Source organism: Anser brachyrhynchus (genome assembly GCF_964034855.1).
Source record: "Anser brachyrhynchus genome assembly, chromosome: 5".
Taxonomy (NCBI): Eukaryota; Metazoa; Chordata; class Aves; order Anseriformes; family Anatidae; genus Anser; species Anser brachyrhynchus.
Genome location: NC_137699.1, coordinates 55,583,155 through 55,609,263, shown reverse-complemented (window position 1 = coordinate 55,609,263; position 26,109 = coordinate 55,583,155). Strand labels below are relative to the sequence as shown.

Sequence of the window (26,109 nt, the reverse complement as noted above, 5' to 3'; positions counted from 1 at the left end):
AATGCCATTTTTGTAGTAATGGAAAGGAAAAATTATATATAAAACCAACAACAACAACCATTTGCAACTATCTAGCAAACAGCATGTTAAGGATAGCATTTCAGCTTACATGTAAGTGTATTGTCTTTCTTACAGCAGTGCTGGGGCTTTTAAAAATATGTTTTAAATTTGAGCTCCTGGACTTAAATGATATTTTTTGTAAAGGAATCTTTTCTGAGGATTATGGATCAGAACCTTTAACAGCTCAGGACTTAACAATATGATCTTCGTACTGGGTGGGCATTAATCTCCTTTGTCTTTCACTATGGGTTGCTGTAATGGTATGCAAGTTACGTATGTATAAATATAAAATAATACTGTGTGTAGTTGCTGGAAAATTGTTAAATCCATAAGCTTGAGATCACTCTTATCTCCTCTGAAGGGTGTTGCTAAACACGAAACCCAACACATCTCCTCTCCTCTGCAGGTTCGCTTCCCTCTTGGCTAACACCCGGCTTTCTGAGAGGTGGGAAAAAACCTGGCTCCAGAGCAAGGAGTGATGTCCTCGCTGAGAAACAGCTCACGTACAGTTGGCACACATGGCGTGTGTGGAGTGTGACGTGTGCTTCATAGAAACTATTAATAATAAACTCTCTTAAACCGATAGGGTTGTCATTGAAATAATTGGCAGCGGGCGGCGTGTTTTAGTCATTAGACAATGATTAAAATTCCACCGGCTTTCCCCCGTTGCTGGTGGTTATATCGTGTGTGAGGTTTTTGACATTATTTTCCTAGAACAGAAAGATTACATAACAGGGCTGGCAGCCTATAAAAATTTCCTCACTCAACATGGGCAGGAAACAGGTTAGCTTTCTCAGAAGACAGTTGAAGGTTGTAGCCGCCCAGAGAAAAAAAATCTGGGGATAAATGACTTCTCTGGGAAGTAGCTGCTAAACTTCTACCTGAAACACCACCTTGCACAGAGGAGTTGCTAACACTCTTCTCCGATAGTATTTCCAGTATCTGGATCTGATTGGATCATGAGGAAGATGATGTATTCCTGGGGAACCTTCACAGGAAGAGACAAGTGGGAGAAAGGGGCTGGTGAAAATGCAAGGATGCTTCCCAAGGCTGGGCATGAGGAAAGAAAGAAGCAGGAAACAAAGAGAAAAAGGAAGCTAAAAACTGTGGCCGGCAAATTACTAAAGGCTGTGGCTAGTGGGAAAGAGACAGCAGCAAAGAAGGCTGAAAGTGAAAATGTGGCTGGGAATTTGCTGAAGATGGGAAAAAATAGGAAGGAAGCGGAGGGAGAGACGCCTGCAGGTAACTTTGAAGTTATCTCTGTCTCCAGTCCTAGACCTTCTCAGCCTCCTCCAGCTCCGGAGACTCTTGTTTTCACTAGTTTCTGGAATAGCTGATATAAGTGTTCCTCCTAACCATCCTTCAACTAATTTGTTGTCCTTTTTGAGCTGTATGGTTTTTCCTCCGAAATTTCTGTGTTTCTTTCCCTTTGCCTCATGAGTATTTCTCTTTGCCATACTTAGACTATCCCTGCAAAGACTCCTGATGCGTCTTCTAAAAAGGATGATGTGCGTTTGACTTGTACCCTGTAGGGTGTGACTGTGCCGTTCTTCCACAGATGGGCAGGGGGAGGTGGGTTGTACACGGGTTAATTGTAGAAGGAAACATTTTCTATGTGTTGCATGTGTTGAGGCAGGATGAGTGCAGCTTGCTAGACCCCTGCTGAGCAGCTTGCCCATTTCTTTACTGGAGATCCTTGCATCAACCGCATCCCCATTTTGTGTCATGTTCCTCCCTTCAGTCCTGTTTAATTTAATTCTAACTACACAGACATGTTATTTCACAGAAGAAAGTTAGGATACGTGTGAAAGATAATTGAAGCTAATACTCTTTCATGCTTTGCTCTAAGCACACCCAAAGCTGTATCCTGAATTGATTCCAGTGTCTCACTGCTTCTGTCCTGGCTTAACTTTTCATGGGTCCTCATCAGATTTAAGTTTTCTTCTGGGCTCTGCTCCAGTTGTCTTTGGGGAAATCTTGTTAACACTTTGTTACTCGGTTTCATCATCTGTAAAATGCACAGGAAAAGAAACTACCGCTTTGTGCAGCTGTTGTGAGATTAGTTTAATTCTTAATGGCGGGTTGAGTGTGATGTTTAAGATACTTTGGAAGCAAGCAACAGTGAAAAACTTCTCCCATCATCTTCTGAACTTTAAAGATTTGTTACCTGTCTTGTCAGGGTGCCCGGTGATCAGAGCAGTGTCTCGGTCACCACGGCTTCTTGCAGACACCGAAGCTGTGAATTCCCATTGCTAATGCAGTGCAGATAGCCCAACTTTTGATTTTCACCTTTGGACACAATAGTGCACGCAGCTATTTGGCCTAGTTCAAGGGCCCTGGTCTGCAGTGAGCAGCCTTGGTTTAGACAAGAGGCAACAGTTCGGTAGGAGTGGCACACTCAGCGCAGCCACAGGAGGCTGCGAGCAGGAGGAAGAGGCCTTAGGAGAGAGTTTGCAGCACGTTGTCCTGCCAGGGTTTCTGCACAGAGGACAGAGAGTTCCTACTGGGCTTGACTTTTGGCTGCATGCTCCTTCAGAAGACGTCCTTTCTGTAATGCTTTTGTTCTGGCCCAAAGGTACTTTCCTTAATGAAAGATTGACGTTGATAAACCCGCATTGCCCACAATAGGATCTGGGATCATCACGGAAAGATGAAGAAGACATGTCTGCAGGCTTAGCTAGCCTGAAGGAGAAAGGAAGAGAGAAAGAGTGCTTGCCCCGAGGAAAGTAAGAGGTGCAAGTGCTAAGCCTTAAGTAAGGGAGGTGATATTTTATAGATTCTGAGGCTTTCTGGGATACCTGTGAACTATGTACTTCAACATGTGGATATTCAGGCGATGGGTCCTATAGAGGAGTGAACAAACATCAAGCTGAGTTGTTACTCTCTCTATTGCAGAGGAAACCGTCTGTGAATTCATTGAGCAAGGAAAATTTTTTCAAGCTTGTAATTGTATTTCTGATCTGGAGCATTCTGGAAGCGATGCTGTGGGAAAGTCTGAGTCACTTTATACGCTGCTGGCTGAACGAATGTGGGCTGTGGTGGGAGAAGCACTCTGTGGAAGTGATAGGATGCTCCTGGAGCCGCTGCAGTCGGTGGGTGAATCGCTGAAGTGGGAGAAGCAGAAGGAAGAGGAGTGGCTTGGCCGTGACCAGGAGATGGAGTCCGTTTCCACCTGGCACCCAAACTTCTGGAAGAAAGATCTGGAGGAGAAACTGATGCAGTACATGGCAGCCCAGATTTCCCGCTTTGTTCCCACGTGTAACACCAATGAGGCTGCACTAAAACAGCACCTGAGTCAGCTGGAAGCAACATTTCTTCCCAACCTGGAACACAAAAGCAGCTTCTTCAAGGAAGCAGGACTGCTTGTCACCTATGCCCAGTGCTGCCATGCCTCTTTGTCCTCTCACCTTTCCACCCTTACTGACAATAAGCACTGTACCTTCAGCCAATGTCTTTTAGTTTATGAATGGTGCCTTAACATGTACAAAAGGTATGTCTGGAGGACTTTCTTTCCTCTACAGGTTTTCTGTTTCTCTCTAATCTTCAGTTCTGAGCACAATCTCCATTTCTTGTTAATGCAGTGATTTTCAGGGCATAAAACCAGACAGATCTTGCTGAGTTTAGATTTGCCCATTGCCTGTTTTATCTTCTGTTCTCTCAGAACCAGAAGCTTTTTAGTTGTACTACTGCCTCTGTCTAAATCCCTTGTACTGGACTCAGGGCTTTCCCTGATATACGCAGACAGGATTTCTCTGCTGGACTTCTGTTGGACATGTGCACAGAGTTCTCCTTTCCTGAGCAAGCTGATGGGAATTTCTTTTCTCCTATTAAGCCTTTTTTAGCAAGCCCCAGAACGGTCCATTTACTCCAGAATAATTTACTTTTGCCTTGATGTCAGCATTATGCTCTGTGGACTTCTTTATTTGTCTCCTTGGCTCACTTGCTGTTTTATCTGGCTTGCAGTCTGACCAGTTGTTTCCATATTTCCTGCACTCAGGCCACAGGAAAAAATACAGCAGATCATTTAATTCATACCCAAGTTTGGGAAAATGGTTGTGGCTTACTTGGTGATCTGCAAAGCAGCTCATCTGGGACCTTCTGGCCCAATGCAAATTCAAAGCTTTCCACCGAGAATTCCTGCAGGTGTCATTGAAGCCTGGAGCTACTTTGCTTTCTTGCGATTTCTTTTTGTATTGCAGTGGTAGATGAGGTGTTTCATTCTCTGTGTTCGTGGTTACTTTGCTACTTAACAGCTCCAATTTACTGATTTCCTACTAGTTTTCAGTGCTTTGGCTTGTTTGGTTGCTTCCATCCCCACCTAGAGCTTGTCTGTTCCTTGTATTAATTACACCATAAATACTTAGTCAGCTGCTAATCAGTTCATCAGATGGACTCTTCCCTTCACCAGCTCCTGAAGGAGTGGGACAGCGTGATGGGTACACATTGGTGCATGCTGTCCTCAGAGACATGGGAGACATGAGGCCAGGATGCATCCCTTCTACTGCTACTTTTATGGGTTTAAAATGGTAAAATTTTGGTTTTGGATAAGATTAATGGATTGATGAAATACCAAAAACTTACATGAAATTGGAGGTGAATAATTACTTAATTTAAATATATAAAGAAAAGTCCAGAGACAGGAAAAATGTGTTATGCAAATGCTGAATTTCTTCAAGAAAAAAAAAAAAAAAGGCAAGAGCAGCCTGTGACTGTGTTAGGGTCAGAAGACGGTGAAGAAAATGGAAACGAGGAGAGATGCCAGACTGACTTTAGGAAAAATAAAAACAGTCTTTACAATTTGGATTCTTCTCTCTGAATACAGTTACAACCTTAGTTAATGCTCATGTGTAGATGCAATTATCCTCGTCTATAGGTGCTTTTTATTATAGACCACTTTCCATTCAGGTGGAATATCTTACACTTGTAAATTTGTTCCTATATGGAAGTGGGTTTGCATAGCTGCGCCCAAGCCCAGGAAGGAATTCAGCAGCAGGAGAGTGAAGGGGAGAGGGAAACAGAGAGCAAAAAGTATAATTTGGGCAGCGAATTTAGGAAGAAGGAAAAGAAACAGCAAAAAGCACAGTCAGCAAAAGGGTATGAAAGAGATGTTCAGCCGTGCTGGGGCTGCTCCAGTGCTGCAAACACTGCTGGGTGTTTGCTGTGCTCCGGGTGAGCCAGGGGCACAAAACAGGGGTGCCAGGTGGGAGAAGGGCCGTGAGTCACTGGGAAACTGAGCTCTTGTTTTCTGCACACAGCAGCAGCGGGACAGGCCTGAGACCCAGGCAGACCTCCCAGCACAGCCTTGCCCTTGATGTACAGAGTCTCGTGTGGATTATTTTGAAGACAGAGGAAAAGTTACTTGCAGTCACCCAGGTAAGAGTTCAGTAGTTTTACCCCAATCTGCCTGTTGTACTCACCCCCTCGCAGCCCTCTCCAGCCTGCTATAACAGAGCATGTTATATTATAACAAAGATTATTTCCCGAGCCCAGCAAAAGAAAACATGCAGCTGGTGCGCAGGGGGCACAGCCCCTCTATAAGGTCTGAGCAGGGCATCCTGCCTTGCGGTCCCACAGACAACCTCAGTTCAAGGGCTGCAGCATCTCCTTTTCTCAGCAAATCTCCCCCTCCGAGAAGTGCTGTCTAGGCACGTGGTGCACCAGCAAAGCAGGGGAGATGTGTTACCACAGTGGGGAGTTCCAGAGGAAACCATGGTGTCTGGAAATTTCAGCAGGGCCTTTTAGATTCAGCCAAAGCCTAAATGCAGCACCGGGAGTTACCACACGCATCTTCTCTCTCACTTTCCCTTTCTACTCCCCCCTGACCCCCCCTCCCTGAGCAAAGGAGGGGAAGCTCCATGGCAAACTGCTGAATCACCTGAGGGGGAGTGCTCTAAATTGCAGAGATTCTCAAGTCCCTTTCCCACCAAGGTTTTCATAAACATGGGAGTAGAGGCACCAGCTGGTGACAATATGCTTAAAACCTACTGTTTTCAGTGTTTGACATTAAGCATCTACGGGCTGTTTCAAATTATTACCCCGGGGAAGACCGCATGTTCTTAAGGGCTGTTTTTAGCACGCATTTCAGTGAAGGAAATGACTACACTCGGGGTAGTGCCGGTGAGGTTATCTCAGAGCATGCCACTGAGTCACTGACAAACCCTCAAAGCTACTGACTAACAGTGATGAAGAATTTAAGTCTTTTTTTTTATTATTCTGATGTAATGGCTGGAGGAAGCTTTTGTTTAACATGGGCATTCTGCTTTCCTGGTACACCGTGCACTGAGTGAGCTCACCTGGATCTGGCGGTGGCTCCGAGTGCTCGTGCCATGGTGCTCCAGGCTGGCTGCATTTCTTCAGGCATGCTTGGATCTGGAGGCGTTGCAGAGCTGGGATCGCTGTGGAGCACGGCACAGCACAGGCCCAGCTCAGCTCAAACCTGGCCAACTTTGGACCAGCCCTGGGTTCAAGCTAATAAGCTTAAGTGGACCTGAGCTCGCTTCATACGGACAAACTGTTCATGTCTTTTCACTCAGCTCAGTGGCATAGCTTATAAAACCTGCTTTATTCCTTTATTTCTTTTTCCAGGATAGTTCGACACCTCATTACTCCAAATATATAGGAAGCTGACATTGAGCAAATACCCTGAGTTATCACTAAGTGATCATAATGTATAACTGTGACTGTAAATCATACAATGCTGGGTTTGCCACTTCAATGGATGACCACATTTTTCTAAATGAGAAGAGTCTGAGCAGAATAAGCAATAGCCTACTCTGCCTGTGAATACCCGGCTTTGTCACTGGGAGTGCCAGCCCGGTACCTGTGCAAACTAAAAGCATTTTCAACAGAAGTGATGAAAGCTGTGACCACATCAGAGGGTGCTGGCTGCTCAAACGCCATGTGGGGTTCCAACCTCCTAGTGGGGGACGTGGCCAACTCCGGGTACAGGCAGCATTACCTCAGCACCGACACCTCTACGGCAAGGGGCCTGCGTGCCTTTGAGGGTGCAAAGCTGGTGAACTGGAAATTATGGTGCAGTTGGCGGGGTTGTTGATGAGCTACCCCTGTCCTTATGTACTGGGGAATGTGGCATGAACGAGGGGCAAACCTTCCAGTGAGAAGTCAGGGTTCATTCTAATACTGAGAGGTGGAAAATGAACTTCTGTCCCCTGCTTCTGTGGCCTCAGCTCAAAACTGACTGTCCAAAACCAGGGCAAAAACTGGAGGAGGGTTTAGAATGACCTGCAAAGGATCACTTGGGTCAGAGTCTTCTTCCCACCCTCCCCCTGTTTTTTCAAGTAGATGAAAAGAGGACTGAGACGTGCACGTGCTTTGGAGAATTTGGGCCGAGGCCCTGCTGCTGCCCAAATGAACAAGGCCGTGCAGTAGTTCTGCCTGCTGGTTTGTCAGTGGTGTGCTCCCACACATGTTGAACATCTTAGACGATTTTGGCATTTGGTAACGAGGTAGAGGTCTCAAGGATGTTAAATACTTGCATGTTTAAAAAAAGTAGCAATTTGACAGATGAGAGAGACCCAAATTACAACCCAGTCCTGTGTGTTTTCCGAGAGGCAGCAGCTGGCTGGGCCATTAGCACTGGTGGGCTGGCCGTCTGTGGACCTAAAGCTTTTACAGCACGAGGTACCACATCTTGGTCAAAAAAAGAGGACAAGGAAGAAGCTGGAGGTTATTCATGGGCCTGCTTGCTACATCAGAAGTTTTGGTCCTCTCCATGCTGGAGCTCTGGGTAGCCAGTGTCACTGCAAGGGCTAAAAACGGGCAAGGTTGTGCTAATTCAGACACTGCCCGATCCAAAGGAACTAGGTCCTCTGTCTCAACAAGTTATTGCCTTGCAGAGATCAACTAAATGCGTGCTTTGTCCCATTACGGAGCAAGACCTCCGTGTTGGCTTAAACTGATGCATTTTGCTTTGCAGCTGGGGCAGGCTAGAAATGTTTGTGCAGCCCAGCTGGTATCTGTTATCTCCGCACATGGCGTTAACACAATTGCCCACAGTCAGGTGATAGCAGTGCTCTGGGAGAAAGGAATTTTCCTTTGGTTGTTTACAACTGCTTATTTGCCTTTGTTCAATGCTTTTTCAATGAATATGGCAGAGCAGTTGTTTTGAATATGCTTTTGATGAAATTCTTAAGTGACAGTCACAAATTTCCTAATTCATCAGCCAAAAAAGAACAAAGACACAAGGGGAATGTCAGACTTTACATTCTTTCTATTTCTTTGGCAAAAGATGCAGAAATGAATGAGTAAATGAGCCTGGCTTTTGAGTTTAAAGCTTCTATGAAGGTCAGATCGTGTTTTAAGCAATGAGCCCTTTCTCTGCAGCATTAGTTTTGTTTTTATAGTCTATTCAAAATAACACAAGCCAGCCAAGTCTTGGGAAATTTCCCATCCTGCAGCCTCATGGAGCTCATCTCTCTGTGACAGTAGCTCTAAACACTAACCCGACTCCTATTTGCACTCACACGTCCCTGGCTCAAGTGAAGGAATGCTTTTAATTAGTACTGGCTGGCTCATGTGGGTGCTGGCTGGAGCTAGGAAGGGTGGAAAATCTCAGATACAGTAGCTGGCAGCGCAGCGCTGTGTCTAAATGTTGTTTTGCTGTGTGGGTGCCTTCATTTGAGCTAAGCTAACTAGGGAAAGCTGTAGATAACCCGAGCTGACACAGGGATGAAAGGAAGCTGCAAATCTTTTAAACTCAAACAAACAACGCAGAACAAAGCAGAACAATGTTATTAGGTCAGCTGGAAGCCAAGCTTTGGGTTAAATGAGATGGCCAAAAAATGGTGGCAGAAATTCCTCTAGTCCAAATGCATAACGAAGAGGCTGGGAAACCTAACTCGTTATAAATACCATTGTATCTCAACTGCTTTTTTTTTTTTTTTTTTTTCATGTATATATGTATTTAGAAGGAAGTAGGGAAAGCCCTGGAAGAAGCTTTTGACATTGGGAAAACCCCTTGTGCAGATGCTGCGGTCATTCAGGTAAACTGGGGGGTAATTGAAAAGCTCACATCCTTTGGGGCAGTCATGCTGTTGCACACAACTCTGTAGGTATTTGGCAAGATCCAGTTTTGCTTGTCTTGGTCTAAGCTCAGTGTGTAACAAGCTTGCAAGTTAGCTGCCGTATTTAAACTCCATCTCTTTACCCCCAAACCTGTTTTTCTCTTGTGCACGTGTAAGGAAAGCTAAACTAACTGAGGAAAGGATGAGTCTGAGATTAGCTGATTCATGCGGAAGCTGCATTTACACCTGGATTTCCATTTAACCCTGTGGAAAATGGTGGTGTAAGTTAGCCAGTCTGCCCTCTGTGAGTTCTGCACCGCAGCAGAGTGCTCTTATAAAACAAGTGGGAGCTGCTGAGTCGTGGCAGATCCCCTCATCTGGCAATGTAAAGGCAGGCAGTGTGTTCCCTGCTGCCCCGACTGGTTAGGTAGTGTGAGGGATGACTCCAGAGCATAACGAAATTGGCTGCTCAAAGGGCATCACAGAAGCATACTGCAGATTTATGAACAGGGGGTATTTGGATCAAGACCTGCAGGAGGCTTCAAATAAATCCTGGAGTTTACATGTGGACTCAAGTGATGCTAGATGGAGATCAGGGCCAGCTGACATGGCCCTCGTATCAGCTGATATGTTGTGGATATCGTCCTTGTATCTCCAACATCTGGCCATGTCTCAGCACGGATGGCTTTGCTGTGCTGTGTACATAGCTGGCAGTTTCAAATGCTCTGGAGCAGGTGATGAAAAAGCCTGGATAAATTGGCAACCGTTATGAAATTACCGCCTCCTCAATTTTCTCAGGCTGACACCTAAAGATCAGATAGCAAATGAGCAAGGTGATGTGGAAACTCATCATCCGTGGTTTCCTGACACTTTGGGGAACTGTGTTTTATCCCGTCCCTTTTGGTGAACTTTTACATCTGTTGTGAGCAGTGGAAAAAAACCTTCCCAATGTGAGTCACCCTTTGTCTCTCGCTGATGCTTCCCAGAGCATCGGGAGAGCACAGCACACAAGTCCATCTGGCTCCCTTTATCCATCTGGCTCTCTTCCCCTTGCAAGCTTTTGTTTCCACGGAGCAACTAATGGACAGCGTTAAGCTGCCACCTGCTCGAGCCTGCCTGCTGCGGGATGGGTTTGGAGCTGTCTGGCACAGCCCACCTGCTGCAGGCACCTGGGCCACCGGACGGGGTCAGAGGGGCGAGACAGGCACCGTGGGGCTTAAAGCACGTCGCTGTGTCAGGCCTGAGGGCTGGAGCTGGGCACCGGGCACCTGCCTTGTTCAGACATCCCCGACAGAGGCCCTGGGCACACCGTTTGGGCTGCCTAAACTTTTCTGGTGGCTGCACCCAGATTTATCTGTGAGGGCGAGCCACACAGACCTGCAGGTGTCCCCACGGGCAGCAGATCTTGGTGTGCTCTGAGCTGCAGTGCTGGACATGGCAGAGAGTGTTTGTAGGGACAGACTTTCTCCCGAGCACAGGACTTTACATCACCCTGTTCACTGCAGCGAAAGCAGTGGTAGCAAAGTTGTAGGATCAGGCATTAAAATCAGACTCCTAAAAATACTTTCAGTCACACAAAACTGAAAAAGAAGTTGTTCCCTAGAAGGCAGAGGGATTTGCAGCAGAGTAAAGGATGGGATGTATTCCTGATCACTGTATTAGGAAAAAATAGCTTTGGCCCGTTCTCCTCTCCTGCCTTGAATCCACAGATATTCAAAGAGAAGACAGAGGCTGCCCAGCACATCAGCGAGAGCCTAAGTGAGAAAGTGGAAGCTGTGTGCCTGGAGGAGTTCCTGAGCTTCCTGCAGAGGTAAGGGGGATGCTGTTTTCCTCATCAGTCTGTCCTCAGTGCCCGAAAGAAAGAAGTCCTGATGAGACTGGTGGTTCTGTGTCCAGCTTGCTCTGCCATCACCCCTCTTATGTTTTATGGCTGTTTCCCAGAAAGAGGGGCAGCCACGTGGCTGATGCCCAGGCATGTTGTTTGCTCCTGGCTCCCTGTAAGGGGGAGAGCTCTGCTCCATTGTGCTTCTCAGAAGACACATGCCTTGTTCTTATCCTCTGCCTTCTCACCATTTCTTCTGTCTCCCTTCACCTGCATTTTAGTCTTAGGCATCTCCCTCCCTTTGCATCGTGCAAGGCAGAAAACGCTAATAAATACTGCTGGCTGTAGATGAAGCGTTTCAGAAGGAGATGAGATTTAAGATCTTTGCTCTGCACATTATAATGGGAAGGAAATTCCTGTAAATCAGAATTGTCCAGGAGCCGTTTGTGAGCCTGAAGCTGTGAGGAAGTGGTCAATACATGTGGGTCGTGCATGCACGCTGAGGCTTTTACTGTTCTGCAGCTTTATCATCAAAGCCTGAGTTGCTTCCCAGAAGCAAGTGTTGCAGCAACAGCAATGATAAGATGAATCCCCTGCTTCTTAATCCATAGAATTGGCATCCAGGCAGCTCAAGGGCTGTTCCCATCCCATCATAGTGCTCTCTTTCCTCACGAACTGGGCAGGACAGAGACCATCTTTGTCCAGCTCTAGGTCCCCCCTCAGGGACTGAAACCACGGGCAATAAAAATACAACCAACCACAGAATATTTCTCCTGTTGGCTGCTAGGATAGTGCTGTCAGATGTGTTACAGAGCATACCAGCTTAAAAATATGTCTTTCTTTTTTAATTTAGCTATGAAAATGAAGTAAGAAACTTTCTCCAGATTGATGGCTGCCCTGGGATCTGCAGCAGCTTACGGATCCTCGAGAACTGCTGCATTCTCAGGTTAGAAACCAGACCCCAGTGGCACATGAGGCAAAATGAATTTTCTGAATTTTCTGTGGGGACATCGTCCTGGCCAGCCCTGCCGGGTGCTGTGTTGTGGTTCCCTTCCCATGCCTGATTCTCCCTCATTAGGAAAGCCTCATAAATGTTGCACTGAGACTCAAGTGCTTACGTACTTCAAGGTAAGCCCAAGCTTAAGTGCTTTGCTGAATGAAACCCTGCCGAACGCACCAGGCTTTCCCCGGGGTTGTTAGGAAGGAGGGAAGCAATAAAGCACAGAAGGCTGGGGGAGGCTGTTTGCACCTACAAGCTAATTTCAGAAGTGCTTGCAGCAATGGGAAAACAAGGTTGCTTCTGTTCTTCCTGTGTAAAATTATCTGAGGATCTCTGGAGTCAGCAAAACGCCCAGATCCACCATATGCACGGTGCTTCCTTGACACTGGAACACTGCCTTGAGCCTCGGTAGCTGTTTTGTTTGATGTGTGTGCACATTGCTGCTGCTGGATCCCTAACTGAATACTTATGAGACTCTTTTATGTAATTCTTCACAGAGATACTGAAAATGAAGTTACACAATGAGCTTTTCCAGAAAGTAAAATGTCTGGTTTCAAATTGGTGATCATTTTGACAAGGTTTTGCTGACTTGAAGACTGTTCTGATGGGATATAATTCTTCACCATGTATTTGCAGGGTGTCAAAGGCATACAGGATGCTCACCAACCCTCTCTTTGTCAAGGCCACTTAACGCCTTCTAATTTTTTGAAAATCCTAGCACTTATCTAAGCTCACTAGTGATGGGTACAAGTGGCATTTTTATACTTTTGAGCTTTTATGTCCTTGTGACAGCATCTTAATGTGGGCTGTCCAAACTATGCGTATGTATCTGTGGGTCACTGAGACCCTGTGCTAGCCCTACACCCCAGCATGTGCCAAATACCCAAATATCCAGACGGTCACGCTGGTAATAGTGGGAAGAGTTTTGATCTGAGAGAATAGCCTGATGTGATCTGATCAATTGTTTCCATATCCCTTTTTGTTTTTGGTACAGAACTGCCTGGTGTAAGCTAACATACATTTGCAGTGCCAGCACTGGTCAGGATGCTAAGGTAAAAGGATTTCTATACAGGATGGAAGATGAGATTACAGAGCATTTTCTGCAGACAGTCACTTCTAAAGTCAAGGTATGGGAGACCCATGTTAGCACTGAATATTTTCATACTGCTGGGCAAGCACCCCCTTCATTTTCATGTCCTCATTTGGAAAGGATTAAAATATGGTGTGATCTTCAGGCCCAAACAAGGATTAAAACAAGGTTTGATCTTCAGACCCTCCTCTGCCTTGTCTCAAGCTGCGTATTGACAGCTTCATCTTTTCCAGTTCCTCTTGTCTGTGGTATTTACTGTTGTGCTAGAAATAGGTACCCCATGCTTCCCCTTGGGACCCAGGCCCCAAGCGTTGAGCTCCACTTGATGCCTATTCATCCCCTGCAGCTGGGTGTCTTCCTGGAGCAGTGATAATTCCCAGAGCTAATATCACACAGATACATTCTACCCAGGATTAGAGCTACTGCCACCCGTTTTTCATAATTTTAGATCTTCTAGGTTTGGGCTTGAGAATTAAATACATCTTTCCTGATTTTGAATTGGTTCTGTCTTTCATGTTTTTGCTTTTCTTTGACATAAAGGAACAGGATGCTGCAGCTTGCGGAGGAGTCTGCTTCTGAGAGCAGAAAGAGCGGAAGCACAGTAATCCACGTCTGTGGCCTGTGTGGTGTCTCCACATGTGCACCCTTTGACTCTGTCTGTCCCTTTTCCTCAGGAAACACTGAAGGATCACTTCAAAAAATGTGACAGTGGTTTCAACCACATCCTTGAATCCTTAAAGCAAAGCTTTTTGGCATTTGGGAAGAAAAAAACAGACATATATGAGGTAAGGAGTAACAATAAAGAAATAAGTAAGAAAGTAGGAGCAAGATATTATTCAGCAAATTACTAAAACTAGTCCATGAACCTCCACACAGTAAATTCGAAATCCGAAATTACACAGTATTTCGACATTAATCCAAACTACCATTTTGTCTATCATTAAAAGGGCTTTCCAAGATCTAGTGGTCTCAGTCCAGTTCCTCAGAGTTGGATAGCTACTTCGCCAGGACAGCTAGGATCTTCCTGTTATCTCAGCAGAGAAACCAAGACATGAAGGAAGGGGGAAACTGAATGTGGGAACATAGGGCTGTCTCTGACACTGCCATTGCCCCAATAGCATTATATTGGGAATCCTGTCAGTTTCTAATGTGCTTCAGCCTTGGTAGTAAGGCACATTTATCCCTTTGGTAGAACGGACCCATGGATTGGTGAGAAGTCCACATCCCCAGAGGACGTAGTCTCTCAGGAAGAGTTAAGTTAGGGTTAGCGAAGTAAAACTGCACAAAGTACCTACATTTTTTCACTTTTACAGTAGCCTGAACAGCTTGTCTAGTGTCTCACAACACACTAGAGTTTGGCCCTTCAGCAGTCAGATTGGTACCTGGAGTATCCTCTTGTGCACAAAGGTTGAATTCACTGCTGCTGTGCTATACATGGACCGCTAGGCATTGGCTCCCTTTCTCTTACCCTCTGAGGTCTGCAGGCTTTTTGTTAGTGCTGATTTTAATTAACATTTTGAAATGTGGAAAAAGGTAATGGAACAGAAAAATGGGGAGCTATTCTGATGTTGCTCAGAGCCCGTCACCGGACGTTGTGTCACATTAGTGCTGGGGTAAGCAGCAGCTCAGTGGTGAAGCGCTACACCAGAGCTGTCTGTCCCTTGCTTTGTCTGTTTTGGGCAGGGCTGGGGATTTCCTGTACCCTTGGACTTCAGCCTAAAACCGGTCTGATTTCCACTGCTAATGAAAATGGCTTTTCTGTGCAGCAGCCCATCTCCCCTTAGAGACATTCACTCTGCCTCCCTATTCAGTTATTGCATGGCCTTAGCACTGAGGTTTCTTGGCAGACTGCGGGTGGCTCAGAAGTGCTCCCGGGACTTCTCTGTGCCCAGCCACAGCTGTGTGCCCAGGGATATGGCCCTCGGATGTGTCCAACAGGGATGCTTCAGGGAGGCTGGATCTTGCTTTGTAGACCATCCCAAAGCTATGTGATTGTTAGCTCGGGGCCAAGCCAAGTGTCACTTTGCTGCCCTGGAGTGTGAGTGCGACCTCTGGCTCTGCCACCTGGTCCCATCGCTTTTGTTTGGATGTCTCCACACTTATCAGTGTCATCCACATACTGCTTGGAGTTACTGCATGTGTTAGACCAGGCATTTTGAAAGGATGCTTAGGCAGAGAAATGGGACACCCATCTGCCTGGGCCATTTATCACCTGCCTACGCTAGCCAGCGTCCTATAGGTATGGTCTGCTGGTTGCTCGTTGTCCTGCTCAGTGCAGGGAAGTTAATTTGGGCTTCTTTGCTCTGGAACAGGCCCTCGTCAAGTCTGTGAACGTCATCATTATTACAGAATATGTGCAAGCCCTCCTGACCACTTCCAGGAAACCATCTTCTGTGCAGAGGAAGAGGATTGTCAGCAAGATAGAAGAAGATCACAGGACACTGCAAACCGTCTTTAAAGAGTGCTTAGTAAGTCTTTGATATGGTCATGGGTATGCTCTCTGTCATCAAGATCAGTATCAGAAGAGGAAAAGGCTCTGAAGGCAAAAGAAAAGCTTAAGAGGTCTCACCACAATGGCATTTAGCTTCACAGAAATGAAAGTCAGATGTGCTGGAAGACAGCCCGTCCTATCTGCCAGAAGCTGTTAGTTTATAGTTTAGAAATGTGTGACTATAGCAGGCAAGATTCACACTCCTGACACTGAAATAAAGACGAGCCACATTCCTCTAAGCTGGTAAGATAGCTCCAAAGCTGTCAGCTCCCCCAGGCAAGCCCTTTGTGCCTTGCTGTGTGTATGCAGAAGAGGAATGTGCATTCACATCCCAAGAGTTGTGTTCCCACCTCGTGCTTTCCCTTGAGCCTCTGGGATGATGAACTGAATCAGCCGCTCCGCAGCTTCTGGGGCTTCACCTTCTCTGCCCCATATGGCTACCCCTCCTCGGACATGGGATATGTGTGTTGTTACCTGTCCCTCTGGCCTCTTCCTGCAGGCCCTTCCATGGATGCCTCTGTCCCAGCCTCCCAGAGCTGGGCTGATCTGTGCATGAGCCATTTCTGTGTGCTATGGTGTTTTTTCCACAAGGGTAGAAACATGATGCTGTTGTGGTTGGTCATGGTTGCAGGGAGGAGTGAACCTTCGTGTCGAGGTGAACACCTCACACCATTACGAGGTAAAGACGTGTTGCAAAAGGAATAGGGAGGGTATAAAGTATATCCACACCTTTGAAGAAAACTTGTGGAAAAAAAGACAGAACGGTAGGTCTGAATCACAGAAGCAATTTTGGAAGCCTAAGGAAGCCTCCTTACTTAATTCACAATCCTGTGTAACTGGCAGCTCCCCACACCGTGCTGTCACATGCTTTGCTCGCTTCTCCAAGGGCAGGCACTGCAACACCAGCAGCCTGCTCTGCGGCTGCTCCAGCAGGAGAATTGGCTGCCGTGCAGCACCCCTCTGGCACAGCTCTTGTGCAAATGCAGGCTGCAAGTGCCCAGGCACAGCACTTCATAGGAAAGCTGAACCGTGCACTGCAGTAACAATTGCAAAGGCAGTCTGGTACCAGGACTTAGTTGTAACAGAGCCAATAATAATTCTTGGCTTTATTGATTTTGATAACTCCACAAATTCTGACTCATTCTGATGATTTGTGAATTCAAGAGCTAGGGACTAGGAATCGATTTTCTCCCATATGAGACCTGCTGCAAGTCAGCTGTCAGAAATTCTGACTTTGTCCAAGTAATAAAATGAAATCAAAATGATAATTTTTAGGCTCCTCTAGAAACCTCTCAGACTCATTACAATTAATCCATTAGTTTCATGGCAGAAAGCTGGAAGCTGCTGGTGCTTTTAGCTGCAAACCTGCCTTTCCTAGAGCGATCAAGCACAGACACGTCAGTGCCTTGAGAAATCAGGGCATCGGGAACAGCAGGAGGATTTTTTTTAATGTTAATTCTGAAGTTTACCAGTAATGTTGTGCTCAGCATCAGCTGTAGTTGATATGTGCAAGGACAGCTGGTTTTATAATGTAAACGAGATATAAGAAATCTAATTATCTAAGAAAACCCTATGTTCTGCTTTGGTGAGAAAAGTCTGCATCTATTAGTGCTGTTCCCCTTGTGTCCCTGCTCTGTCCTCTTTCTTACTTGATGCAGAAGCACTGAAAATCTCGGGGAGGAAATGCATAAGCAACTTGCAGGGGACAGCCTGATACTCAGTCAAATGAGGTATATGGTTACGCATGCAAAATATGTGCTCTTCTGCAGGCTGAGTTTGTTGTGCAGTTGCTGCACAGGCTGCACCTGCTCCCTGCCCTGCTCTGCCCTCTCTTCAGGCTCTTCCTTCCACTCTGTCCTCAAAACACATTAGCAAACGCTTTGCTTCTTTCCTAAGAGCAGTACGTGTCAAAGGCACCTAAACACCGCTGACAAGACACCTCTTCTTTGTCTTTTTAGATAGCACGCTGTTTACCTTGGACCTTTCCTGTCTATATCGTGCTTAACAAAATCTGACAGCTTCTAATTAATTAGCATTTGTAATAGTGAGCTTGCCAAGTATGAAGCCTTACAGTAGTGGTGCATTAGGAGCTGAGTACAGCCTGTGCGCTGTGCAGAGCTAGACATGCTGTGTGCCTGCAGTGCGGAGGAAGAGAGAGAAGGCTGTCTTCACATATTACTGTTTTTTTTTTTTTTTTTGATTTATGTTCAATGCAGAGATGAGCTGCACGGAGAATCCAGCCTGCTGTTTCTAATGCCCCATGGAGATCAGGGGAACCCGGGCTGCTTCTGTCCTAGTTTGGCAGCCCAGGCTCCAGGTTTGCTTTGTCATGGAGTCTCTGTTGACGTGACGGCATCAATAATTCAGAGAAGCAATTTAATTGCATTACCACACCAATGAAAAATGTGAACAAGACCTGAAGCTCTCTCTCGGCAGTTCATCCACATTCTGTTTTCTTCAGCTTTGCTAAAAATGATGTGCATTTCTTGCTAGATTTATGAGGCTTTTTTTTTTTTTTCTTCTTCTGTGTGCTCTGGTTTAGAGGGAGCTGGCCAGACACAGCATCTACCATCCATGCTCACACCCTTCACAGTGTCTAGCCTTGCTTCCCGTTGTTTTTCTGCTACAGGATCTGTGTCCCCTCACCTGCTCACCAAGGTCTCTTTCTGTCCCTGGGCTTGTTCCAGGGCAGCAGAAATGCTGTCAGGTGCTGGCCAGCTGAGCTTGTTTTCACGCAGCTACAGGGCTGTAGTTACCTGCGGAGGGAAACCATTTCCCAAAGAGTGAGACAGGCTTTGAGAGGACAGGGGATGCAGGGAAAGGCCTGCTTTGGAAAAGGAACTGAAGAAAGGAATTATGCGCTGCTGCAGGTAGTCACTGAGCCACCCTGGAAGCAGCCCGTGTTTGTTTTTTTTTCCTTTTAACCAGGAGGGAAAACATGCACAGACAGTCCTGCAGAGCTCTTAACCCGTGGAGTGAGATCCCAAGTCTGATGTGAGGCCACCTTTTAACACTGTATTTTGCTTTCCTAGCCCTGAACACACCTCTGCTTCTCTCCCCAGGGTCCCGCAGCTGGCGCCGTCAAGGATCCCATAAAAGCGATTTTAGAACTTATTCAAACTTGCGATGCCGAGGGGATGAAAATAGCCCTGCTGCCCATTCTCAAAGAATTTCCCGACCTAAGGTAAGGTGTTTTACAGGCTGGTTAATTTTGTTTCTGAATGATTATTTGCCACCAGAAGATCTATAGCAATATTAGTCCTGTGGGACTTTCTCATTGCAGCGTTCTGGGCCAGGCACAATATCTACCTTTGAATGAGCTCAATGCTTCCCATTTGCAGATGCAGCTTAACATGGTTTTTAATTTTGCCAGACATTAACCACTGGAGTTGAGATGTCCACCCTTAAAAGCAAAGTATGGATGAAATTTCTATCAACAAAGCAGGAACACTGTGGAAAAATGCTACCTGAATGGACAATTTGCAGGCTGCATTGGTGCATTTTACAGCACTGGCAGGTGTGGGCCAAATGTAGATTTCAAGACCATTTCATAACTTCCAAGCACTTGGTGTTTGGCTTTAACACTTCATCAGTCCTCTTCTAGGTATTACTATTTCCACATAATCCTAGGTGTATTCAGCAAGAATACAAACTTCCATTTCTCTCAGGAAGCTGTTAACAGAAATGAAACCCAACTTTTATTAGGAAGATGAGATTTTAGCTAACTGCATTTCTTTCAAATTCTGTTGTTTGTCACATCCATCTTAAGCTCTGATGTCTTCTGCTAGTGACTGTATTTTTCAAGTTAACATGATTACAGTGTAGAGCTCTCTGTCACACGATGCTCTAAAGGCCAAATGTGTGAATAGCTTCAAACAGGGAGCAGACAATTTGTGGTAGATAATTGTCTCAGCGCCTATTCGACATGACAGTCATGATATAACTCCCAGCAAAGGAAGTCCCTTAACTGCAGACTGCCAGAAATGAAAAAAAGAAAGACAAAGAGATCATGTTATGCTTGGCTTGTTTTCTATATTCTTTTCCTAAGCGTTTGCTTCTTTTGAAGATGCAATATTGAGCTATAAAGATACTTATCTGATGCAGCAGAACGGTTTGTATTCTCTTACTATATATATATGTGTATACTTACTATGTGTATGTATGTGCAAAGGAAATAGAATAATATTATTTTGATCCAATTCTTAGTGGAGACTGTTCTGGTGTGAGTAGATGCACTGCTCTTGATTTCAGTAGATGTCTGTAGGTTTAAAACTATGTTTGGTGTGGATACATTTGCCCTGCTTGTTAAACAGACTAAGCTGTGGCCCGGCTCAGCAAAGCAGTGCTGTGTAGAACAAAAATCCTAAAACCCTCCAGATAACCAAAAAGTAACTCTATTTGAGGTGAGAAAAGATAATACAAGCACAAATAATACAAAGGATATCAAAAAACAGTTTGAGCAGCTTCCAAGCGTTGGTCTGGCCCAGAAATACCAGGTGATAGGAAGCAAGCTTTTTTCCTTGACTCTTTCACTGACCTGCCCTCCTTTGGAACAGGGAAGAACATCTGAGTGCCGTGTTGGACCTCAAAGACTCGCTCAGCCGAAAAGACAGAGCTGCTCTCTTGAAGGCATTTCACAATAATTGTGGGGAAACAGAAACAGAAACAACCTTGCTTTTTGCAGATATAGAAGTAAAACCTAGAAAATACGGACTCTGTGGCTGCTTCTGTTGTTAACAAAGGTAGGCGTGTGTATGTGTGCTTGTGGGTAACCTGCATACGTGCATAGGCATAGGCATTCCTGCTTATAGGGAGGTGGAATGCCTATGGCTGTAACATCACCTCCCTGAGCTCCTTGTTGCTGTATACACTGGTTATACTTTCCTCTTTCTAGCTGCAAATTTCCACGTCATGAAGCATCACGCTGTAGGCAGTGCAGGGAACTGAATGCTCAGACGTGTGATTCAGCTTACAGCAGGGACAAAGGAGAAGACAGGGCCCTTCCTCCTCATTCTTCCCTTCTGTCTGAGCTGCCCTGCAGCAGTGCTCCTCTGCAGCATCCCCTCCCTGCCAGCCCATGACAATATGTGCATGTGCAGGGTCAGCCAGGCAAGAGCTGGTGCCTGGGAGGGGAACTCAAAGGGGTTTTCCCCTCAGAGGTTCCCCTGCTCCTATCCCTGGTGCAGAGGGGAGGGGTATGTCAGTCCCACTGCTGTCCCCACTCCGTGAGAGCTCTGTTAACCAAACTGGTCTCCATCCTGCCCAGATGGCTGTGCTGTGCTGCCGACACTAGAGGCAAATGTGCCCGCTTGGCTCTGAGAGCAGCAGCCGATGGCAGAAGGCAGAAGGGATAGAGGTCAGAGGCATGGCTGTCTCTGTAGTGTCTTAAATTGCCTCAGTGTGAACTGCCGGGCTCATCTGGAGCACCTGCAACCTCTTCTATACATTCTATATGTGCAGTCTGTACCGTGTGTTACAGTCCTATTCATAGATCTCCAAATCACCAGCCACCTTTAAAGGCCGTTATGTCAGTCCTACGAGTTTCCCAAGTGATTCTTTCACATTCACAAATTACTTTTTTTTAGGTGGCAAGCTGCATCAGATCTTGAAACTAATCAGGTCCTCATGGTTTAAAAATAGCTTTTAGTGGAGAGCAAGCAGCCATTTGCTTCACTTTAAATAATCTCTAGCTTCTTTTTAGTCCGAATTTGCCTAGCTCCAGCTCAGAGCAAGAGAATTTTGTTTAATCTTTGCCAGGCCAGAGCCCTCTCATATCAGAAATCTCCCTCAGTTAATATTTACAGATTGTTATCAGTCACCTTCTGTTGGATAAGCTGAACAGACTGAGTACCTCAGGTTGAAAAACACGGTCCCTTTCCACCTCCTCCTCTGCTCTCCAGTGTCACCATTTATTTATAGTTCCCACGTTAGCAGATCAAGGATGAGTTACACAGAGCTCTGACCTGGGGCCTCCAGGCACAAGCAGACAGCAGGTTACCCTGTTAGCCGGGAGAGAAAGCAATTAGAGAAACAATAAGCAAGCACACTTTCCTTTCCTAATGAAAACTGGTTCTGATATAATTAACTGGCTATCAGCCACCCACTTGTACACCCTCCTTTGAAGAAATTACCCATAGCACCACCTTTGCTTTAGAAAAGATACTCAGGAACATGTGTTTAAAACACTGTAAATCACTTAATCTGCTATTTGCTGAAATCCCCTGGGTAAATAGGCCCCTAAATCCCAGAACTGGCTGTGCTGCAGTGCGGTGGAAGCATATTTGCAGCACAGGTTGGTAGTCTCAGCCAGGCTCACAGGTAGCAATAGTGAACTGCTGGAGGGATGTGCTTAAAGGAAGGTCACCTTCCTCCCTCCATCCTGTCCCCTTCCTTCCTGTCCCCTCTATTTTGTGGCCGTGCACTGGGGCACGACCTGCAGGTACACCAGCCCCTATCCATTGGGAATCATCTGCTTTTTCCCAGTCAGGCATGCAATAGTTGTGCATATTTGTCCCTTCTGTAGACAGAGGTGGGAGGACTTTGGGAACTTGTTATCTTTGGTTGTTTGGTGTTAGCATGAAATGACCTCCCAGAAGAGGAGTGAGAAGGTTTGACTAGTGTGGGCAGAGAGACGCAGGGATGCTGCCAACAGCTGTGGGCCCACAGATTGCATTAGCCAGAGCAGCCGAGGAACTGGAGATTTTCAACATGTAAACATTGATACAGCTTCATTCAGGAGCCTGTGAATAGGAGGGATGTTTTTGCCATTTGACTCTCGCAAGTGTTCTGATAAGTGCTATTTAATTACACAGCTTTTTCCTTGCTTCCACTCAGGCCCCCTGTGAGAAACACGAGGTTCTCCCTCCCATGTGGCAGCATCTGCAATCACAGCTCCTTGAAAGCTTTGGGGACTTGTGCAGCCGGATGCACGAAGATGCCTGGCAGCTATGGAAGACAGAATTCCTGCACTTCTGCAGGAAAACCACGCAGCCCAAATCCTACTCTTCTATGCAAAGTCCAGGCGGAAGATGATTGGGGTATGGCAGAAAGACATTCCTTCAAAATGGCCTAGAGATTGCTGCTTAGCTGAGTCCTGGTGGTTATTCCAGGCTGTGGCGCCATGGTGTGTAGAGGAGGAAAGTTCCTCCCTGCCGAATTTTCTTTTTTCCTCCCTTGTTTCACACAGTCTTGCATGTAACGAGGGACTGCTGCACCATGCAGTGTCCTAGCAGGTTACATGGCACTGCAACCTGCCCCAGTGACTCAGGACCCTCTGTCAGGATGTCCTGCCTAGCCCACCGGAGCACGGAGCAGCCACGGACATGGGGCAGGCTGGGGCTGTGGGCTTGGGCACGTGGATCCAGCCCCCATAAGCCTGAGGGAGCTGCCCCCTTCCCTTTCTCCAGGCATGTGAAGGCTGCGATCTGCTTTGGGGACAGCCCACCTGGGGGAAATGCGGCCTTTCCCTTCTCACACCAAGGCTGCAAGCCCCAAGAGTAGGAGCAGGGGACAGCACTTGGCCTGGTGTTGTCAGGCTGTAGGACACATGCAGCCTGCCACGGCTCATGGCAGCCTCCCTGCTGTGCCGGCTGTGGGATGGGGGAGCTCATCTCATATGAGTTTCACAGCTGGCTCTGGAGCAGAGTTTTGCATTCATTTTTATACCTCAGTTTCTGGAAATTTCCTCTTGCTGTGGAAAGCAGCTCCTTTGGAGAGGGAGTAGAAAGCTTCATGGGAAGTGGGCAGTGAAAGGAGTTGTTTGTCCCAGCCTCTGGGCAAGGTCTGTGCTGTTTTCAGATGTAAATAGGCAGTTCCTCTGGGGAAAACACTAAGTTTTCTTTCTAGTTATCTATGGGCTGGCCGCAACCTCCGAGCTGGATTTGGTTCAAGGCCCTCCTTTGCTATTGTGTTAATTTAGGTCATTACTGTCCTGCTCTTCTCTGGCCATGTAAACAAGTGAAAAAGCTCTGCTACCTCAGACGTGCTGGTGCTTTTCTGAGCAGCCATTCCTGTTCCAACATAGTTTCTCCCCTCATCTCCTGGCACCAAAACGGGCTCTTGCTTAACAAGAAAAGGGGCTAGTTTGTTGCATAACCTACAAGCTTGTGAGGCTGGGGATGTGTCCAGCTTGGGGACTGTGGGTCAGTGCAGGCCTGCGTGGGTACCACCACGCTTTGCAGAGCCATGCCATGTGAACAGCCCCTTCGGATGTGCCGGCAACGAAGTCCCATGGGCTGGGGAGTGTTGTGTGTCATGCAGCCTGTGTCTCATATGGGGTTCCTGTGGGGCCGTCAGTCAGCTGCCTTTGACGTGCCGCCCTGGGGACGTGCACATCCCGCACCCCAGGCAGCTCCTCCGCCCAGGGCCCTTACCGCAGACAGGGTCCATGGCCTGCGAACCTGAGGGAGCAGGAACAGGTTTCTGACTGTCATTAGCATTGCTTCTGGCACAGCGCTGAGCCTGTGAGTCACAGGGACCAGGAACGAACAGGCTGTTTAATCACCAGGAAGCACTGTGGGCTCTCAGAGCGCGGGGGCACTTGGGCATCGTGGTAATCCGTCATTACAGGCAGGACAAGAGCGTTGGGTAGACGCCCATGGCCTGCCTGTCCTTCCTGACTGCACATCTGCTTCTAAGGCCCAACTGAGGCATCTCTTGTGTTTTATAACTGCCCTGCGTGTTTCAGTTACACATTTTCAGGACGTGGAAAGGCGCGATGAGGCTGATGAGGAGCTGCAGCCTGGCAGGGTGGGTGCGGGAGGGCTTTGTGGGGCGGTGGGTGCCTGTCACCATGTGCAGTGCTGCACTCGGAGTGGTGACGGCCCTGTCAGGCACGCTGGGTCATTCATCCTCCTGTGCTGCCTAATTGCACATTTTTTCAAGGGCAGGAAGTGATTACAGCCCCAACTTTGTGACAACAGGATTAGAGTCAGCCTCTGTTTATTGGAATTTCAATCAACGAACCTTCCAGAGGAAATAAATAAAAACCCCTCTGACATTTTGATCGCGTCTGGTCTAAAAATACTTCCACCGCACTTGAAAGATTCCTGCCACAGATGTTTTGATTGCTGCATGCATCTCCTCAGTCTGACATTCACAGGCAGCAAAGGGTATTTTCCGCTGGCTGGCAGGGGCTGGGAGCCCTCGGGGATGCCTGGGTTTCCACTGGTGACCCGCAGTGAAATGGCCGAGGACAAGCCCCACGCAGCGGCACCTGTTTCACAGCTGCTGCTGTGCCTGTCCTCGCTGGGCGTGTGGTGACCAGGTGGCATCTCCTGCTCTGCACGCGTGTGTAGGATGAACGCCCTTTTCCTTGAGGTAATGGCAAATTTCTCCACCCTGTGCGTGGCATCAAGTCGTGGACAGGGCAAATAAAGGCTTCAGTTCAGAAAGGCAACCTGGGGCGGGGAGATCTGTGCACGAGGTCGAGCTCTGGTGGCATGTGGGAGGTTTTCTTGACCTGGGGCGCTCTCTGGGGAGGGGATGAGGGGGGCCCAGCAGATGGTGAGGGAGGAACATCCTCGGCCACCCGCAAGCCTCCGGGGGCGAGCAGATGGTGTGTGGGGAGGCTCCCGGGGGTCCCGGGAGGGGAGGCAGTGGGGGGTCCTGGGTCGCACAGGAGGGGAGAGCAGAGGGGAAGCTGCCTGGGGAGGTTAGGCAGGAAAGGGAAGGCTGTGGGGATGGGGACTGAGTGATTTCTCTTGTGTTGTGGGGATTTTAACCCACTTTGCTGTGGGCCCTGTCATTCCCAAATGAATGTCATGCTGCTCCTGGTGGTTTGATGCTCCGGCTGCTCTGGGAGTTGCTCGCCATCCATTGCCTCTCTGTTCCTGCCCAAAAGGTGAGCAATAATTTCTCACCCAAGCCCCCACACCGCCCTGGGCTGGGGTTTGGCTGCTTTGAAGTGCTGCACGCAGCAGAGCCTCGCCAGCCACCCCCGTCATTTGAGATCCCGTCTCAAAGGGTCACCTTCTGTGCTTGATGCTGAAGGCAGTGGAAAACAAACACTTTAATTATGCTGCAAGGTCTAGGGAAAGGCCTGACATTTGCTGAGGTGCCACCTGTGCTTCCCCAGTTTACCAAGCAGCTTTGCCAAGGGTGCGTGACGCTGCAGGGAGGGCTTGACGGTGAAAAAGCAGGTAGGACTGAGGATTTGGGACATGCCGGCTTCTGTTGAATAGCAAATGTGCACACCGAGAATAAATCCCCCAAACCATGATACAGAGTTGCTTGCCGGTTGCAAAATTTTATAGTAAATTGGGTTTTATTCCATTGCCTATGCCCTCCCAAGAGAAGTCTGATGATGCTGGAGACTCATGCGCTGACCAACACCGGCCAGAATAACCCGCACCCGTCTTCGGGGCTGTCCAGCACCCAGCTGGGGAGCGGTGTCTGACCCATGGGTGGGGACGGGGACACACGAGGGAGCACCGCAAAAGCCACCCCGGCTAATTCCCCTGTGGAAATACCTGGCACATCGCCGAAGCTCTCTCCCCCTGACTTTAAGGAACCCCTTAAACGTTTGCCTTCTCCCCAGCACACCCGCGGGCGTGAGGACAGCAGGAGGCTGCAGAGCAATTTGCTGAGGCCTCTCGCTCGGCACGAAGGGGCTGGGCTGGCGGC

The 26,109-nt window shown here is 47.4% G+C and overlaps 1 protein-coding gene across 2 annotated transcripts in view; it reads left to right on the top strand.

The window, feature by feature from the left end:
* The window catches only part of LOC308195894 (exocyst complex component 3-like), a 29,942-nt gene extending 5,454 nt beyond the window's left edge, over positions 1-24,488 (top strand). The window contains exons 2-13 of one of the 2 annotated variants that reach the window (XM_080594099.1): positions 467-1,302; positions 2,956-3,550; positions 5,316-5,433; positions 8,988-9,062; positions 10,793-10,893; positions 11,759-11,851; positions 12,900-13,032; positions 13,670-13,780; positions 15,308-15,463; positions 18,549-18,670; positions 20,043-20,228; positions 22,321-24,488. In XM_080594099.1, the coding sequence (XP_080450225.1) occupies positions 1,020-1,302; positions 2,956-3,550; positions 5,316-5,433; positions 8,988-9,062; positions 10,793-10,893; positions 11,759-11,851; positions 12,900-13,032; positions 13,670-13,780; positions 15,308-15,463; positions 18,549-18,670; positions 20,043-20,223 (1,968 nt within the window). In that variant the 5' untranslated portion in view covers positions 467-1,019 and the 3' untranslated portion in view covers positions 20,224-20,228; positions 22,321-24,488. Of the gene's footprint in view, positions 1-90; positions 1,303-2,955; positions 3,551-5,315; positions 5,434-8,987; positions 9,063-10,792; positions 10,894-11,758; positions 11,852-12,899; positions 13,033-13,669; positions 13,781-15,307; positions 15,464-18,548; positions 18,671-20,042; positions 20,229-22,320 lie in introns of those variants that run through there. The other variant, XM_080594100.1, reaches the window with a different exon arrangement.
* The last annotated feature ends 1,621 nt before the right edge of the window (positions 24,489-26,109 follow it).